The following is a 20,434-nucleotide window of genomic DNA, read 5'->3' on the forward strand; positions in this document are numbered from 1 at the left end:
GTTAATGTATCAAGATGCGTTAAAATTGTGGGAAAGATATGTGACCGTTAGTCATTATACCCTGGTCAATGCAGGTTGGTGAGAAAACTCACCCGACGTGGATAACCACACACCACTTCCACTCAGATGACCCCAACCACTCGGGACTCAAGCAGATACACGGATAGCACCGGGAGGTCTTCATCCAGCTGTGGATTGATCGTGGTCAATGATGACATTCAATGTTTAAGGTGTAGTAGCGGTGCAATTGTTAGCGCAATGCACTATGAACCCAGCAGCGACTCAAGTTTGATTACTGATCATGGATGACATCACTAGCGAGTGATATCTGAACTAATTCTGGGCACCTACCTGTCCACCAATCCACACTGACCAATGTGGTGAATGATGGTCAAACAACCCCCATGGCAGAAACATCGTGGTGGAGGAATTTATCCAGCAGTGGATCGACAAAGGTCTTCACATTTAAATAAAATGTTTAGTGCCAAGTGATTGGACTACACATTTTAATTCTAGATTTAAAGCTTTCGTGACTGCTAGGATCCATACTCTTTGGTTCTATTGGGTAAAGTCAGCGCTGTCCTCCAGACAGTCTCGTCCCTTCACCTGATGAAGGCCGCTTTTGTTGTGGCCGAAACGTCGTGATTTTTTGTTATGTTATTTTCACCTACGTGACTTTACCCAATAGAACCAAAGAGTACTACACATTTTACCCAGCAGAATGGCGGTGAGTGTCGCACGCGCAAAACGAAATTGTCTCGCAAGTTCACAGTGTCATATTGTGCGTCTTCATTCTTTGTGCCGTCTGCCTTTTGCTCAGGCCAAGCGCGACATCCCGTGTAGTCACGGTGCTGTCACTGATCACCAATCGATTATATAATTACTGCACCTGAATGAGTTAAATGAAGACGTCACCCTACTGCTGCTCTATTTAAGACCGGGAGCAAGTGAGGGCTTTACCATTCTGGCGAATTGCCCGATGATGCTGGATGTAATTACCAGCGAAACGTCGTATTCAAACTGTAAATGTTGTGGATTCACCCTTCAACACAGCGGTGGGCTGATGTAGTGAACTCTTTTGTCTTTTGTCAACGTGACACTTTTTTGCTGATTGGCCGTGTCGGGTGGTGGAGGGTTACGACACATTTATACCTAACGCGATCTAACCCAAAAACCTTTATTATGAATCACGACACTAATTACACCATAACTAGCTACGTGTCCACCAGGCTAACTACACTAATTACAACGTAACTAGCTACATAACCACCAGGCTAACTACACTAATTACACCGTACCTAGCTACGTAACCACCAGGCTAACTACAATAATTACACCGTAACTAGCTACGTGACCACCAGGCTAACTACACTAATTACACCGTAACTAGCTACGTAACCACCAGGCTAACTACACTAATTACACCGTAACTAGCTACGTGACCACCAGGCTAATGACACTAATTACACCGTAACTAGCTACATAACCACCAGGCTAACTACACTAATTACACCGTAACTAGCTACGTGACCACCAGGCTAACTACACTAATTACACCGTAACTACACTGGGAGTAGCTACAACGGACAGGACCCCAGCTTGGGTCCAGGTCCACGTGTTGGTGACTCTTCACGGACGTCGAATGTAGATCTTCAGGATGACAACAGCAATTCTGGGGACCCAGCTTATATCCTCCGTGGTCGTGGCTGGCCGCACCCTTGGCCACGACCACCTTCTAGAATCCTCGAGCAGGATCTCGCCCCGACACGTGACCACCCCTAGCCCCCCACTTGGGGACCCTGTGTAGACTTTACCAGTCACGTGTTCTCCGGGGTCAACCAGAGTGCCATGGCCTAAAGTAACCCGATTCCATGGCTGACACTCTCACACCCCATCCTGTAGGGGTCGGCAATGCACACCTGAGCGTGGTGTCACTCAGCGCTATGACTCAGCGCTCACAGAGCCCCCTCTAGGGCCAGCACGACACCCGCATACAAGTGGTGTCCACGATGTGAGTACATCGCACGCCGTGCCTCTCTAGGGCCTGCATTACACAGTGACATCCACGATGTCACTATATACGTGGTGTCCACGATGTGAGTACATCGCACACCGTGCCCCTCTACCGCCGGCATTACACAGCGACGTCTGCGATGTCAGTACATCTGCATTCCTCTTTCCATCCCGGAGTAACTCTCAGCATGCACCGCTCCACGCTTTTTTCCTAAATACTTTTCAGCTTTTGTTCCATGTTCTTGTTTGATAATTCTTATTTATCACCGGTGCTATGGTATAAGCCATGGTCCTTGTGTATTCTGTGCAATGGCATGGACCATAAATAGCTCGGCACACACCCGGCTTGTTGATGTCCAATTGAACGATGCAATGCGGTGGCACTTGAACCTTAAAGCAGGATCCACAATCCTGGCTTCTCGAGTTGCCACGCATCACTTCCCCATCCATTTGCCTCAATACTGCAACTGTCCGGGAAGCACAGCAAATCGTGGAAAAACGAACGTCTCCCCATCCACTCGGATCTCAATACAGTCCCTCGCCAGCACTCGAGTCGCGCAAGCCTTTTTGGACCCACGCGCTTAACCTTCAACAATGTAACTTCAAACGTGATATTCTTGGGTCTTTCGGTAAAGTCACGTAGATAGGTTCAAAGAAAATAACAAAAAAACTACGACGTTTCGATCACAGCACAAGCAATCGTCATCAGGAGAGCAATCTCATTATCTCTGAGATCAGGGCTAGGCCAGCCCTGAACAAGATCCGTCGACTCGATCAAGTGACTCACATTTCTGAAGAGATGCCGCAACACTAAGGTAATACCGATTGCCTTCACACTGACATCTGCTGTTGTCACTTCTCCCAATGGTAAACGGATCTTGTTCAGGGCTGGCCTAGCCCTGATCTCAGGGATAATAAGATTGCTCTCCTGATGACGATTGCTTGTGCTGTGATCGAAACGTCGTAGTTTTTTTGTTATTTTCTTTGAACCTATCTACGTGACTTTACCGAAAGACCCAATAATGTGAATTCCTGCAGTCACGAAAGCTTTAAGTCAACATTCAAACGTGATTCTTGGAAATCCGAATGAAGTCCATAAGACACAAACACCTCATGAAAGACCCGATGTAAAAGGTACCTGGCTTCGATCTTCCGTAAAGCTTACGGGCTACCTTAAACAACATCCGGTCGATGCACAAAAAAGGAAAATAGAAAAAACTCTCCAGTGTGCGACTGGGCTCACCCAGAACCATGGAACATATAACAATTCAATGCCCGATTCACAAACATAATGGAGGCATTACAGTGATACAATCTGCTACAGCTGACGCAGTCATCCGGCTCTACCACCTCAAAGAAACATTATTGTAGTTGCTACACGTCTGCACATACGAATAAGATGTTTGTGAAACTTGAATCGATGTGGTCATGCTATATAAAGCTGCTGCACTGGCTGAAATTGTCAGTTTGTATTTATGCATGTTGTTGTTGCAACGCGTTTTCTCAGTGGTCCGTGAACAGTACACGTCGTGTTGAGTGACCAGAACGACACGTACTGCCCCTTCGAGCTTAGTTGTTCCCCTAACTGATAAATGGAGGCTAATGAAAACACTGTTCGTACAGACGTGTCTAATGCCAGACAAGACATTGATGTATGGCACCAATTACCGCAAATGCGAGCTGTTACCTGAGCAAAATGTAACCAAGCAAAAAGTACATTTAAAATGAATAAATCCAACACTCAGTTCAGCAGAAAATACTGAACGTATGACCACCAAAAATAGAATGCGACTTCTAGATTTGAAGCTTTCGTGACTGCAAGGATGAAATTGTCAGTTTGTATTTATGCATGTTGTTGTTGCGTTGCAACAACAACATGCATAGTGGTATTCCAAACTCCCAGGGTGGTGTATTATCATCTTGTGCTAATTCCAAGCTTTGTCAGTGGTGCGTTTCATGCTAATTTCCTTTGTCAGAGCGTTTGCTGTTTGCCCCCTCACAGCTTAAAGGGAGGCGACCAGCGCTTGGCTTTCTTCACTCCAACGCTGCCCGCTGGACAGGTTGGTCCCTTCACCTGATGAAGGCCGCTTGTGTTGTGGCCGAAACGTCGTGATTTTTGTTGTTTTAATTTTTTTACCTACGTGACTTTACCGAATAGAACCAAAGAGTAAGAATGCCACTTATAATTATACACATTAAACAGGATGTAATTGAATGGAGTGGTGGCACTAGGAAACTGACGAAACAACCAGTTCAATTCCCAGCCACAGTTAACATCAGTGGGTGAAGAATGACCGACATGGTGTGGTGAGGCCTTCGTTTAAGCAGTGGGTTGACAAAACGCTGTAAATGATGAACAGTGAACACATTACAATTCTCCAGTGAACTGTTTATCAACACATGGTAAACATGCCTTTAAAAGTGGCAAGGAAATATACACTTAAGTTTACCTTTGGCTCCAAAATACAACTTGTTAAAATGTTGCTGTTGGGTGTCAATTGAAATTTTACATATCCACATATCTGTAACATTCCCAGAGTAAAGAACATGACAACTTAAACTGGACATATTTCCAGGTACATTCATGTTTATTCAACTTTTAAATACACTGCAAAATAGATTCAAAGCTTTCGTGACTGCAGGAATGACTCTTTGGTTCTTTCGGGTAAAGTCGTGTAGTAATTTCTTTCGACGAGACTTTACCGAAAAAAGTGTAACACTGCAAAATGTCATAAATGAAAATATTAACATTATCAAAAACAATTTTAATGAAAAAAATGTGGAATAAGTGGTGCAGAGCTAAAAGCAGCTTTTTTTCTTATATCCAAATACTGATTTCTAGAAGAGATCAGATAACAGTAATATATTTACCATATGAAAAGGGTTTATATTGCCATTTATAATGCAAATCAATTTAGAAAACACGTAATATACAAAGAATGGTTCATTTTGCAATTCCAATCATCTGCTGACAATTCATTGTAAAAGGGCCTTACAAAACATTTATATTACATCCAAAACAGTATTATCTGTAATGGAAAAAGATAAAAGGTCAAACATTGGGGCACTATACCGCATTACTAGCTTCAAGTTTATATTTTTGTATTACAATTGTAGCAACATTTTTTAATTAAACCAATTAACATATTTTCATCTCTGAATATGCATAAAAACTCGTGGGAAGAACCCAAAACTGTCTTGCATGCAATCACACTTTTTCAAAACACACACTTTTTACAAAGACCATATTATTATTTCTGCAATTATATATATTTTTTTGGCAGTTACAGTATATCCATTTTCCAATAAACATTTACATTTGGCGCAAAGTATTTTCAATTTCGGAAGTCATACAAGGCAACAATTTGAAGAGTACATTATCGGTAACTGCCTGATACATTTCAGGGTTCAATTAGTCCACCGCACTGGCTGCACTCTGCTAAGAGTTTTTGTCACACTCACTTACGACAGCATAGACTTGCTGCAGATTAGAACCCCAATCAGATTTCAATGCTTTAACTCTCACCATGACAACAAATAACTTCCCCGAATCACCTAATCAGTTTTTAATTGAATAGGTAGAGTGCAATGTACCATATACATCTTTAGCATCAAATATATATAAGGACGAAACTAAAATATTAAACAAATAACAAAATAAATAGACTGCTTACAACACTGGCTATCCTTAATTTTGCATGTATTATCCAACTTGTTTTGTACGTTTAACACGTAAAAAAACCTCCAACATTCTCGTCGTTTGCATTTGTTCATATCCCAACACATTGCATTAGATTGTAATATTCTTCAAATCGACTCAAATCCATGACACTGCTCATTTGTTGTACTTTCATATTATATCCTGCAGCTTTGAATATTATTTAAATCTGTGCTTCCAAATCTATGTGTGTAATCCTTCAAAGCTTATGCAATTTTATGTACAATTTAATTTTAAGTGAGAGGTTACGTAAAACAGCGCTGATGCAAAAATTATGGTCCTTCCAATCACGTAAAACTCTGGGTTGACATGATGCTACGAGTTGGTAATAGATGAAATTCATAATAAAAACAAATCATTACAATATAATACGAAACAAAACTTAGAAACACAGCACATCTTGTTTCCGTGAATACAAACTACTAAATTGATGGAAATAAGATTTACTTTTGTTGTAAGTCAAAAATCTTTGGGTCATACATGAAAGCCCATACAAGCAAAAAAGTGAAATGTTATGAACTGCGTAACATGGCCAAATTGATGCTGTGCCTTGCCTTTTCTTACACCGAGTACTCCATCCATGCTTTGTTATACGCAGGATACACGACTGCAATATTATCTTTGTCAGTCTTCAAACTCGGCAATCATAGTACTCCTGTTCTAGTCAATGCATAAGCTGTCTGTGCAATGAAAAATCAATCTGAAAAGTTTACCTCTTGAATTAAGGCCTTATATGGCTTGGCACATTCTTATCTTTCAGAACTGGTTGTTCTCTATGCCACTATCTGTAACCTTGAGTACACAGACACTGGACGAATACTCATCCTTCATGTTAAGGTAGACATTGCAGGGTTTTAGACCATTCTGTTTTTACTTAACTAAACAATTGAACCAAATTGTCCTGCCACCTAGGGACAATCACATCGAACGTTTTATTTTACACTCTCTCAATTGGGATATGTCGTGGTGTTTATTAGGCTGTAGTTTTCCATTTTTTCTACATATGTACTTGTTTATAGAGTTGTAGATGTATAGATGTAGCACTATATTACATGGTAAAGTGAATTTGGCCACCTTTTTGTGAAAGTAAATAAATTTGCTTAAATTAACATTATTTTCAAAGCAGAGGAAAGTTGGTAGTCTGATGCAAAGTCTTCACGGTTGTTTGCATGGAGGCCACAGGTAAATAACCGCACCGTGCAGCCCAAGTTTTCTTGGTCATAGATGTTCTTTGCCTGCCACCGTTAAGTCTGTTTGAGACGCTTGCATGGAGGTCCCAGCTGTGGAGACTGGGCCGTGGCCAAGGCACGGAAAGCATCCGCAACCAGGTGAGGGCGAGACAGAACCATGGACTTCCAGCCCGCCGTCTCCATTACGTCCATCGCATGACTGCAAGTACAAGTCAGGGTTAAGCGAGCTCCTAATAAGCAGTGTCTATAAGGATTGGGGCAAACGGTTAGTCTCCATTAAAAGGGACTGTAATGCAAATTGCCATGTAAGCATCATCAATGTTACGCAGCTCAGTGACAGTCACACTCTCACTAGACTTGCCTGTTTATTATGAAGTCAATGGCCCGGGCCTTCAACTGCTCTGCACTGTGCAAATCGGCCAAGATCAAAGTCTCCGCAACATTTTCCACCGACAAGTTTGTGCATAGTGCATTCTCGCACATCACCTTCAACCTCTCTAATGCATACTTGAGAAAAGTAAAAATAAAGTGCAATTTCAGTATTAAGAACACTATTTTCTCTACCTATTTCGCTTGTTTAATATTCCCTCACCCCATCAACTACTTTATAAACGCAGTATACAGCAGTCAAATGTTTGATAATTTTCTTAAAACATGGCATCAACCTTTCAGCATATTTATGTTTTAAGTCATGTATTTATTGATCTCTACTATAATTAGGGGTCCTTGTCCTAAACTTGATTATATTGGTTACAAAGTCATGCAAATTACAAAGGAGGTGAGATGTTGTTTTCCAAGAGCTTAAAGAGTTTGGTTGTTAAGCTGATAAACAATGCAACTGCAAGCCACCATATTTCAACTCTAGCAGAATATGAAACTTTAATGAACAAAGCTTAAACATGCGACTTTATACGATTTGTATTCTTATTTTATTACAATCGCTTTAGGAACTATTGAATATGATGTTCCAGAAGGGAGAGTAATGACTCTTAACTGATTATCTGGCAGATCTTCAGGAACAGCAGGATATCCGTTTCCTTAATAAAAGTATATTTGTTCCAATTTATTTCTATACAGCCATGCCACATCAAACAATCTTTTAAAACACTTCCCTTTATTTTATTACTAATTGTATCAATTGTTAATGTGATTAACAAAAAACCCTCAATACAAGAACACACAGCCAAATGGTTGCACTTAGGATAAAAATGCTGCATGTGAATGCACTTCAATGCACACGTACTAGCCTCTAGCATGGACTAATACCAGTTTGACATTCAATTCCATTGTGAAATTGCATGACAATTTATATTTTTTGTTGAAAATTCAATCATCTCCCAGGACATCAATTCCAAAACCTGAAAGCACTAATGTGAACGTCTGCATCATATACATTTGCTATTCATATTATTTGTGACATGAGCTTTAGAAAATACCTAAATGCTGTTTTAATTTCACTTGCGACCTACAACTGCATACCGATACATCACAAGGTGGTGCGATCTCATGTTAACATTTTAAGCGTGTAACCTTGTCAGCAGCGGCCAGCAGGTCATCGGCCATCTTCTCGAGGTTTGGAGCCCTTCCCGTATAGACAAAACGCATCATTTCCTTGAACACGTCAGGCTCCACATCATTAATCTCCACTCGATTCTGCAAGGTAGCAACACAATATATTCAAATTAACTTCGGCATATATTGGGAGACGAAAATATAGCATTCAATTAAATAAAATAAACATCCGTTATATCTACACAACACATGTAAAGTGGCTCCATTAAAGTTGTATTCAACTTGCCGATGACTATTTATTGCGCGTAATAAATCCATTCTTGACACACATGCAATGGCCTTCTGTGAAATGTTATATAAAAAATAGCTATAAAATACAATCTAACATTCCCTCGGAATGAATACTTTTTGATAATAAATGTGCAATGCGCCAAAAGAGTTACTAGGGTAATAGTTCAACATTTGACAGCACTCTCAAGAGATACTTATCAACCGATCCATTGTGACAAATGCACCTTGGAAATGTATGATCACAGTATTAATGTGCTGTATTAAGATTGCATTTAAAGATACCTTTTTGCTCTCTTCCATTTCATGTTCAAACATAGCATTAAAAACAAGTGACCGACCTGAAAAAGGTAAAGCAACTGTTAACAAATACAGTGAAACCTTCGATTGCGAGAATAATTTGTTCCGGAAACGTGTTTGTAATCCAAAGCACTCGTATATCAAAGCACTCGTATATCAGTTGTGATCACGTGACGCTCGGCAGACAAAGCGTATACGTACTACTCGTATTGCAAAACCTCACTCGTTTATCAAATTAATATTTATTAAAAAATTTGGCTCGTCTTGCAAAACACTTGCAGACGAACTTACTCGCAATTCAAGGTTTTACTGTACAGTTAATTGGAAAAACACCGGAATGTGGTACAGACACATTTAGATGTTATATCTAGAGATCAAATAATCTAGATACAAAAGAGGTACAATCCAGATCCATATTTTATTTCATATGGCATATCCATTACAGATTTGTCAAACATGGACGCAAATAAATGTCCAAATTAGAGGCTCAAAACCTACACCATAATTGCATTGTGTAAAATGAATTCCTGCACAACGATGATATAGTGAAGTAAATAAAAACGGAATAAAAACTTTAGCAACAGGATTATTAAATATGTTTATCTCTCACATAATACAATATTACATTTATATATATGTAGTGACATCGCGAATGTCATTGTGTAATGCCGGCTATAGAGAGGCACGGCGTGCGATGTATTAACATCGTATTAACATCGAGGGCACCACGTGGATGTGGGTGCAGTACCGGCCCGAGAGGGGCATGGTGAGCGCTGTCTGACAGTGCTGAGTGGCACCACGCTCTGCGTGCGGTGCCGACCCCTACAGGATAGGGTGTGAGAGTGCTGGCCATGGGAATGGGGTTACCAAGGGCCATGGCACTTGACCCCGAAGGACACGTGACCGGTAAAGTGTACACAGGGCCCCCAGGTGGGGGCTAGGGGTGGTCACGTGTCAGGGCCGGGAACCCGCTAGAGGATTCCAGAAGATGGTCGTGGCTAAGGGCGGAGCCACCCCCGCCACAGAGGATAAAAGCCGGGTCCCTGAGAGGGACCGGCTGCTGTTGTTCATCCTTAAGAATCTACGTCCTACAAGAGTCACCAACACGTGGACCCGGACCCCGTGTAATTAGTGTAGATAGCCTGGTGGTCCACCACCATAGGTTGTTCATGTGTTAAGGGGTAGTACCCCGTGTGTTGGTTGAAGAAGTGCGTCTGTGACTCAGTTGAATTCATTACACATATTTACTGATGTATCCTTTAACAAAAAGCATTACAAATTGACGTAAGCATTTGCCAGTGTTAGTTAATTAAATTCAGTGTAAAACAGGAAATGGCTGTAGTTGATTACCCCAAACTAATTACAGTATCATTAATTATATGGTTCTATTGTACACTAAACGACGCATGTGTTGCTTGTTGTGGCACAGACCTGCCAATACGGCCTTGTGGGCTTTAAACTCCTGGCCACCAACACGAAGCAGGCAGTCAGTGAAGCGGGAATTGTCCCAGATCTCCCCGAAGTCAACTGCCAGCCGGCAATCTGGTACTTTGAATGTACTCATCAGAATCAGAATCAGAAAGGGTTTTATTCGCCATGTAAGTTCACACCGACACGGAATTTACTTTGGCAGGATGGTGCATACATTCAACATATAGGAATCTAAAATCTTAAATAAGTTTTAAACAAGTCTTACTATAATAAGGGTTAAAAGTCTAACATTAAGGGGCTGAAATATATAAAATTAAATAAATATCGAATATAAAATAGCTTTAAGATATAATTAAAAAATACAAATAGGGAAACATAGTTAATATCAGCAACGTGTCGTTATGTAGATCAAATGTTAAAAACAGTGTTAGCCCTCGGCCTTGTTTAACAGGCCAGCAGCAGATGGGAAGAAACTGTTTTTATGGCGTGAGGTTTTGGTCCTGATGGACCGAAGCCTTCTGCCGGAGGGGAGTAGCTGAAACAGAGAGTGTCCAGGGTGGGAGAAATCGGCCATAATCTTCCTCGCTCGCCTCATAGACCTTGTCGTGTGCAGGTCCTCGAGGGTCGGTAGATTGCAGACAATTACCTTCTCAGCAGTGTGGATGATACGCTGCAGTCTGCTCTTGTCCTTGGCAGTGGCAGCAGCGTACCAGACGGTTATGGAGGAGGTGAGGATGGATTCAATGATCGCTGTATAGAATTGCACCATCATTGTCTTTGGCAGGTTGAATTTCTTCAGCTGCCGTAGAAAGTACATCCTCTGTTGAGCTTTCTTGGTGAGGGAGCTGATGTTCAATTCCCACTTGAGGTCCCGGGAGAGAATAGTGCCCAGGAAGCGGAAGGACTCTACAATTTTGACTGGGGAGTCTAACAGGGTGATGGGGGTGAGTGGTGCTGTATTCTTCCTGAAGTCCACAACCATCTCAACTGTCTTTAGAGCATTTAGCTCTAAGTTGTTCTGGCTACACCAGGTCACCAGATTGTCAGCTTCCCACCTATAGTCAGACTCATCCCCACCAGAGATCAGCCCAATGAGGGTGGTGTCATCCGCAAACTTCAATAGTTTGACGGACAGATGATTGGAGGTGCAGCTGTTGGTATACAGGGAGAAGAGCAGAGGGGAAAGGACGCAGCCCTGAGGAGTTCCGGTGCTGATGGACCTGGAGCCAGAGACTTGTGTTCCCAGCTTAACGCACTGCCTCCTGTCAGTCAGGAAGTCTGTGATCCATTTACCGGTGGTGTATGGCACGTTCAGCTGGTAGAGCTTGTCCTGAAGCAGGGCAGGGATGATGGTGTTGAAGGCAGAGCTGAAGTCCACAAACAGGATCCTGGCGTAGGATGCTGGGGCGTCCAGATGCTGTAGGGTGAAGTGGAGGGCCATGTTAACTGCATCGTCCACAGACCTGTTGGCTCTGTAGGCAAACTGAAGGGGGTCCAGGAGAGGGTCTGTGATGGCTTTGAGGTGTGCCAGGACCAGGCGCTCAAAAGACTTCATTACCACAGATGTAAGGGCGACCGGTCTGTAATCATTTAGTCCTGTTGGCCTTAGTTTTTTGGGCACAGGGATGATGGTGGAGGACTTGAGACAGGCTGGTACATGGCATGTCTCCAGGGAGGTGTTAAAGATGTTGGTGAACACCGGAGACAGCTGGTCAGCGCAGTGCCTGAGGGTGGCTGGAGAGACAGAGTCCGGCCCGGCTGCTTTGCGTGGATTCTGCCTCTTGAAAAGTCTATTAACTTCTCCCTCCTGAAAGGAGATAGTCGTCTCTGTAGTATTGGTGGGGGATGGGGCCTCTTGGGTTGGAAGGGGTGGTTCAGGACAGTCCAATTGTCTTTCAAATCTACAGTAGAACTCGTTCAGGTCGTTGGCTAGGCGGGAGTCGTTAGTGGTGTGGGGGGCTCTGGGTTTGTAGTTGGTGATCTGCCTGAGCCCTCTCCAGACAGAAGCAGCGTCGTTTGTAGAGAACTGGTGTTTTAGTCTCTCTGAGTACAGTCGTTTAGCCTCTCTCACCGCTTTGCTAAACCTGTTCTTCGACTCCTTGAATCTGTCTCTATCTCCACTCCTAAACGCTTCCTCCTTCTCCAACCTCAACCTTCTGAGCTTTGCTGAGAACCAGGGCTTATTGTTGTTAAAGTTCACCCTGGTACGTGTTGGGATACAGCAGTCCTCACAGAAGCTGATGTAGGACGTCACAGCCTCTGTGAGTTCATCCAGACTATTGGTAGCAGTCGTGAACATATCCCAGTCAGTACAGTCTAAGCACGCCCGCAAATCTTCCACAGCCTGACTGGTCCACTGTTTAGATGTCCTCACAGCAGGTTTACAGAGTTTTAGTTTCTGCCTGTATGCAGGAATCAGGTGGACCATGGCATGGTCAGAGTGTCCTAGTGCTGCTCGGGGGACGGCGTGGTAGGCTCTACTGACTGTAGTGTAGCAGTGATCCAGAGTGTTCCCTTCTCTGGTTGGGCATTTAATGAATTGTATGTATTTGGGGAGTTCGTGGCTGAGATTACCTTTGTTAAAGTCGCCAAGTACGATAACCAACGAATCTGGATTTGCTCGCTCCACACTCAGAATCTGATCGGCGAGCATGCGTTGGGCCTCTTTAACCTGAGGACAAGGCGGCAAATAAACTCCGACCAAAATGAGCGACGCGAACTCGCGAGGCGAGTAAAACGGTTTACAGGTTATAAAAATTGATTCAAGGAGTGGAGAACAATGTTGCAGAATCACTGTGACATCTACACACCAGCCACTGTTAATGTAAAAACAAATACCACCGCCTTTCGTCTTGCCGGAGAGTGCTATGTCACGATCCGATCTTACAAGATGGAATCCTGCTAGTTGTAGCGAAGTGTCCGGAATCAAATCACACAGCCATGTTTCCGTGAAGCACAATGCAGAAGCTGAAAGAAAGTCTTTGTTTTTTACCATCAGTAGCTGAAGTTCATCCATTTTGTTGTACAGTGAACGTACGTTGGAGAGGAAAAAGCTCGGAAGCACTGTTCGGATCCCGCGTCTGCGTAGCCGTACTAGAGCCCCCGACCGTTTACCCCTTGGGCGGCGTTTCGTTGCTTGAGCAAAGCCTAGCGCGGCATTGACTAGAATGCCTACTAATTCTGCCGCTGGAAGCAGAAAAGTAGGAATTAAATCCACAGGAGTTGTTTCCCTGATATTTAAAAGTTCATCTCTTGTTAGAGAACTCCGAAAATCTTGGCAAAACACTGAATTGACAGACAAAACAAGACAAAACAGGGCGCACCGACCGGCTGAGGCTACCATCATCAGCGCCATCTTCGCACCAGCACGGGTGTGCTGAACAGCAGGACTCTCTCACCAGCACTGGTGTGTTGAACAGTAGGCCCCTCTCACCAGCATGGCAGTGGTGAACAGCAGGCCCCTCTCACCAACACGGGTGTGATGAACAGTAGGCCTCTCTCACCAGCATGGGAGTGAACAGCAGGCCCCTCTCACCAACACGGGGGTGATGAACAGCACGCCCCTCACACCAGCACGGGTGTGATGAATAGTAGGCCTCTCTCACCAGCACGGGTGTGATGAACAGCAGGCCCCTCTCACCAGCACGGGTGTGTTGAACAGCAGGCCCCTCTCACCAGCACGGGTGTGTTGAACAGCAGGCCCCTCTCACCAGCACGGGTGTGTTGAACAGCAGGCCCCTCTCACCAGCACGGGTGTGCTGAACAGTAGGCCCCTCTCACCAGCACGGGTCTGTTGAACAGCAGGCCCCTCTCACCAGCACGGGTGTGCTGAACAGTAGGCCCCTCAACACGGGTGTGCTGAACAGCAGGCCACTCTCACCAACACGGGTGTGCTGAACAGTAGGCCCCTCAACAGCAGGCCCCTCTCACCAGCACGGGTGTGCTGAACAGCAGGCCCCTCAACACGGGTGTGCTGAACAGCAGGCCTCTCTCACCAGCACCGGTGTGCTGAACAGCAGGCCCCTCTCACCAACACGGATGTGATGAACAGCAGGCCCCTCTCACCAGCACGGGTGTGCTGAACAGCAGGCCCCTCAACACGTGTGAGCTGAACAGCAGGCCTCTCTCACCAGCACGGGTGTGCTGAACAGCAGGCCCCTCTCACCAGCACGGGTGTGCTGAAAAGCAGTGTGTTGAACAGCAGGCCTCTCTCACCAGCAAGGGTGTGCTGAACAGCAGGCCCCTCAACACGGGTGTACTGAACAGCAGGCCTCTCTCACCAGCACGGGTGTGATGAACAGCAGGCCCCAAAACAGCAGGCCTCTCTCACCAGCACGGGTGTGATGAACAGCAGGCCTCTCTCACCAGCACGAGTGTGTTGAACAGCAAGCCCCTCTCAAGACAAAACAAGACAAAACTGGACAAAACAGGGCGCACCAACCGGCCGAGGCTGCCATCATCGGCGCCATCTTGGGTGGTTAAACATGCTGGATTGACCAGAAATGTTCACGGAATCCTGCCCCACACTAACCTGCATAAACATCAACCAGCTTTGAGAAGGCATTTGATGATTTTTTTATACAAATCCTCACTTAACTTCACATTTTGCATGAAGATGTAGGCTTTGGTTCAATCAAGCAAGCAAATCTGCACAAACATCCTATATCAGAACAAGTGTTGTGAATAATGCCAAAATAGTGGTCCGTGAAATGTTTTTCATATTAATCAATTTTCATTCTATATTTTTGTCAAGTTATTTTACACTGTATAAACAGTTTCAACAGGTAGTGAGGCCCCTAATTATGGGTTCTGCACAGCAACAGAGGAAGTGAACAGCCCTCCTTGATGTGCTTCCTTTCATTATCAAAAATGCTTGTATTTTGTAAAGGATTTTAAAGGTAAAAAAATTTAATCTGGTGATTAAAAGGACCCCCCCAAGGACAATAAACATTTACATCAAACTGGCTGATGTCCGAGAATAGGAAAAGGAATTCATGTGGCGACATTTAAACAAAACACATTATGTAATACCTGACATTCTAGTTTATAAAAATGTCAAGGTTTAAATATAAACACTATCCAGAGGGAGAAAACCTAAAAAAAATTAAGCTTGATTATTTAATTGTTGTGCTATGTTAACTCTAGCACCAGTGGAGGAAAAAAGTGCTTGGAAAACTCATGTTAACAATTTCCTTGTATGGAACAGGGAAAGTAATTATTACAATCTTCAATTAAGTAGAATATTGACTCCAACTGTGCAATTGTAATGAATAAAATAGAAAATTACACAATAGCCGCAGCATGTCATACTTACTTCACCAAAGAGTGTCAGTTTGTTATCTGGAAGCAAGCTATTAGATTCATCAAGCAAAAAATCTCTTCGAATGAATTTTTTAAATCCCCAGTCTTTTCCTTGGACAAAGCGGTATGCTCGCGGGGTCTCTGTAAAAAAATAGGTTTCAAACAATACTCACCAGTTCTTACAATAAACTGTGGTAATTTCATGTAATGGGAAAAAAAAAACTTCATTATATTTTCAAAATGTAAAGATAGCAATGTATTCTAAAGCCCTGCGCCACGGTGGCAGTCAACTACCTCGCCTGGTATATAGGTCATGGGTTCGATCTCAACCCTGATGCCTGTATATTTGGAGTCTGCATGTTCTCCTTGTGCTTGCATGTATTTTTATCCAGGTCTTCCGGTTTTTCCCTCCATATTTATAAAAATCCAGAGTATTTGGCTGCTATGCATTTCCACACAATAAGCCATCTCGTTAGGCTATTGTTTGTGGCCAGGGCACTTCTGAAAAAGAGCTATGTACAGTGAGGAAAAAAAAGTATTTGATCCCCTGCTGATTTTGTACGTTTGCCCACTGACAAAGAAATGATCAGTCTATCATTTTAATGATAGGTTTATTTGAACAGTGAGAGACAGAATAACAACAAAATCCAGAAAAACGCATGTCAAAAATGTTATAAATTGATTTGTATTTTAATGAGGGAAATAAATATTTTACCCCTCTGCAAAACATGACCTAGTACTTGGTGGCAAAACCCTTGTTGGCAATCACAGAGGTCAGACGTTTCTTGTAGTTGGCCACCTGGTTTGCACACATCTCAGGAGGGATTTTGTCCCACTCCTCTTTGCAGATCTTCTCCAAGTCATTAAGGTTTCGAGGCTGACGTTTGGCAACTCGAACCTTCAGCTCCCTCCACATATTTTCTATGGGATTAAGGTCTGGAGACTGGCTAGGCCACTCCAGGACCTTAATGTGCTTTTTCTTGAGCCACTCCTTTGTTGCCTTGGCCGTGTGTTTTGGGTTATTGTCATGCTGGAATACCCATACACGACCCATTTTCAATGCCCTGGCTGAGGGAAGGAGGTTCTCACATGGCCCCGTCCATTTTCCCTTTGATGCGGTGAAGTTGTCCCGTCCCCTTAGCAGAAAAACACCCCCAAAGCATAATGTTTCCACCTCCATGTTTGACAGTGGGGATGGTGTTTTTGGCGTCATAGGCAGCATTCCTCCTCCTCCAAACACGGCGAGTTGAGTTGATGCCAAAGAGGTCCATTTTGGTCTCATCTGACCACAACACTTTCACCCAGTTGTCCTCTGAATCACTCAGATGTTCATTGGCAAGCTTCAGACGGGCATGTATATGTGCTTTCTTGAGCAGGGGGACCTTGCGGGCGCTGCAGGATTTCAGTCCTTCACGGCGTAGTGTGTTACCAATTGTTTTCTTGGTGGCTATGGTCCCAGCTGCATTGAGATCATTGACAAGATCCTCCTGTGTAGTTCTGGGCTGATTCCTCACCGTTCTCATGATCATTGCAACCCCACGAGGTGAGATCTTGCATGGGGCCCCAGACCGAGGGAGATTGACAGTTCTTTTGTGTTTCTTCCATTTGCGAATAATCGCACCAACTGTTGTCACCTTCTCACCAAGCTGCTTGGCAATGGTCTTGTAGCCCATTCCAGCCATGTGTAGGTCTACAATCTTGTCCCTGCCATCCTTGGAGAGCTCTTTGGTCTTGGCCATGGTGGAGAGTTTGGAATCTGATTGATTGCTTCTGTGGAAAGGTGTCTGTTATACAGGTAAGCTGAGATTAGGAGCACTCCCTTTAAGAGTGTGCTCCTAATCTCAGCTCGTTACCTGTATAAAAGACACCTGGGAGCCAGAAATCTTTCTGATTGAGAGGGAGTCAAATACTTATTTCCCTCATTAAAATGCCAATCAATTTATACAATTTTTGACATGCGTTTTTCTGGATTTTGTTGTTGTTATTCTGTCTCTCACTGTTCAAATAAACCTACCATGAAAATTATAGACTGATCACTTCTTTGTTAGTGGGCAAACGTATAAAATCAGCAGGGCATCAAATACTTTTTTCCCACACTGTAGCTCAGTGGGCCTTGCCTGGTAAAATAAAAATAGTTCAGTTTAGCTTTTAACTTCAAGGTAGATGAAAATCAGACCTGGATTTAAGTGTATGAAGATATAGTTCATATGGATTAGGTGAATGTGTTTGTGTATTAATAATGCTTGTCTTTGTAAACATGGTTGTGTGACGTGAGTTACATGTTAACATTACCAAAGACAACACCAAAGCAAATACTAAGAAAAAAACATGAAAGTTTAAAACAAAAAGATAGATTTAGACTCTCAGAGAAATGTTAATAGCCTTAGCAAAGCACAGTAAATGTATGGATGTCATCACTTAAAATAGTTATCGCGCATTGAAAGAGTATCCTGAAAGTAATAAGGCAATTATAAAACAAACAATATGAACCACTAAAGCAAGGTAAAGGAGAAGTGTGAAATGGGATGAAAATGCCAACCTTTGTAAAACCACCAGAAATGAATAAAAAAATGGATGAGAATACAAACAAAAATAATGAAGTTGTAATAAACAGTGAGTGCAAGCAGAAAAAATAAAGCCGTCACTTGATAAATTACAATGGAATAACACATGGTGAAGATTGTAAAACTAGGAAAAGAAATGTCCGTGAATGACAATGTCCAGGTACACTAAGCAAAATAAAATTATTATTGGAGGGTCAATATCATGGAAAACACAAAAATATGCATAATGGAAACTCCTGAAGGTGGAACAGGATCAAGATCACTTTTGGAATATGAATTTGATAATGAAAAGTTGCAATGTGCTACAGGATGAAAGATTCCAATCTAGTGCATATTACCTACTATGAAACACTGATTACAAATAGAAACACTGACAAATGGAATAAAACTACAAAGTACACAAAGCGTGGAGAGAAGTATGTTGAGAATTACAGTGAGAAACTGAAAGAGGAACACGTTGGTCAAATCAAAACGGCAAATTAGAGACATCATATTCACTGTTGTAAATATAGATTGGGCTTGGACAGGACACATCGCTAAATGGGATGGTTGATGGATGAGACTAGTGGTCGAATAGGAAGAAAAGTAAAGTACATGCCCAAGACGATGTCAAACGTAGACAAGGAGATATTAGATCAGCTCATGTGAAGGATGAGGGATGGTGTTCGTAAGGTTTATAAAATGTTTCAAGCAGTCGATAAATAATGGCTGATTATGATATAATCCTGTTACCAAATACACATATGACGTGAATTGATACTTTAATACAAGTAGTTTCACCCATAGCCTTGGTTTCCTCTCCCTTGGCATTAAGAATAGAAATCTTGAACTTGGCGTAGACTTCACTCTTGGGACAGCTGACCAATAACAAGGACAACGATAGGTAATCTTTGCTCTCTTCGTCAAAACCCTCGGGGTTTATGCGTAGGCACCTGATTGAACATATGAACAAGACATGGTCGTTAATATTAGGTGTGTATGTACGCGCAGACTACATTACTAAAACAATATAGTATGAACTAAAACATGCACTATGCAAAATTGTTCTAGTAAAGCACCTCCGTGAGCATTGTGATTTTTTTTTAATGTCATAAAATAGCCAGAATTTACTGTACCATTTCAATGTATCATTGGTGCCTGCTGAAAATGTAGAACTCTTGAGAACTTGGCCCATTTCTTCAAGACAGAAGCTGAAATTGTTGATGGTCCACATATAAGAGAACTTTACGACCTTAACCTGAAACACACGAGCACATAACAGCTATAAAGCTCATGCATTACCATAAATACATGACCATTGACAAACCCTCAAGCATTTCACCCACACATCTGAATATTGTGCTCAAAAAACACAAACTGTCTATAAGGAAAGAAACATTACTGTAAATGAAAGGGTCTTATTAGTGTTCTGGGATTACCTTGCATGTTCATTACTGCACAGCGTTAACACAACAAGTCTCAACATGTCATAGATTAGAGTGTGCAATAAAAGGCCTTTTTATTTTTTTATTTGATAAAAACTGCTGCCCCTTTTGTAAAAATACACTACCAGTCAAAATCAGAGACAATTATCTAGTATAATGTTGTTAGTGCAATTCTATGAACTTTGCAATCTGATGTACAAAAATAGCCTGTACAATGATAATCCATAATTGCACTTACACATAATTATGAAACCATTTTGGATGGCTTTGCGCGATGAACAAAAAAACGTGTAAAAGTTAAATACATTAGCCATGCGCATACTTTGATCGGCACAAGACGGGAGACCCGTTGAATGTGATTGGCCACAACAGGGGAACAAGTTACCTGTGTGTAGCACCAGCTTTCTGCGATGGGCACATTGGACATTTCAGACGGAGGTGGAGGGCTCGGGGCCCTGGACATGTTTGCATTGAATACGAGGGAAGTGACATCATCAGGTGACATTAAGAGGGAAGTGACATCAGGAGGTGACATTAAGCAGGAAGTGACATCATCAGGCGACATTAAGAGGGAAGTGACATCATCAGGCGATATTAACATGTAAGTGACATCATCAGGCGATATTAACACGTAAGTGACTACGAGATTACGAGTTAAATGTTCTTGCTGTGGTTTTCACACCTGACGGTGAT

The 20,434-nt window shown here is 42.7% G+C and overlaps 1 protein-coding gene across 2 annotated transcripts; it reads right to left on the reverse strand.

Annotated features, from left to right (window-relative positions):
• Nucleotides 1–4,381: 4,381 nt before the first annotated feature.
• Nucleotides 4,382–20,238, reverse strand: LOC116937546 (speckle-type POZ protein-like). 2 transcript variants are annotated; one of them, XM_076063058.1, is made up of 11 exons: nucleotides 20,127–20,238; nucleotides 19,433–19,554; nucleotides 19,098–19,249; nucleotides 15,767–15,894; nucleotides 14,937–14,983; nucleotides 11,709–11,711; nucleotides 10,453–10,580; nucleotides 9,007–9,062; nucleotides 8,452–8,574; nucleotides 7,283–7,428; nucleotides 4,579–7,120 (listed from the first exon to the last, which is right to left on the reverse strand). In XM_076063058.1, exons 1-11 carry the CDS (start codon nucleotides 20,202–20,204, stop codon nucleotides 6,976–6,978), a joined length of 1,128 nt encoding a protein of 375 aa, XP_075919173.1. In that variant the 5' UTR covers nucleotides 20,205–20,238; the 3' UTR covers nucleotides 4,579–6,975. The 2 variants fall into 2 exon arrangements, with proteins under 2 accessions (XP_075919172.1, XP_075919173.1); XM_076063057.1 differs by lacking the exons at nucleotides 9,007–9,062; nucleotides 14,937–14,983; nucleotides 15,767–15,894; ... (1 more) ...; nucleotides 19,433–19,554; nucleotides 20,127–20,238 and having other exon boundaries at nucleotides 4,382–7,120; nucleotides 10,453–10,569; nucleotides 11,099–12,313.
• Between the last annotated feature and the right edge of the window lie 196 nt (nucleotides 20,239–20,434).

The sequence above is a fragment of the Petromyzon marinus genome, unplaced genomic scaffold (genome assembly GCF_048934315.1).
Source record: "Petromyzon marinus isolate PM22_M1 ecotype Great Lakes invasive population unplaced genomic scaffold, UKy_Petmar_22M1.pri1.0 PM_G_Scaffold_88, whole genome shotgun sequence".
Taxonomy (NCBI): domain Eukaryota; kingdom Metazoa; phylum Chordata; class Hyperoartia; order Petromyzontiformes; family Petromyzontidae; genus Petromyzon; species Petromyzon marinus.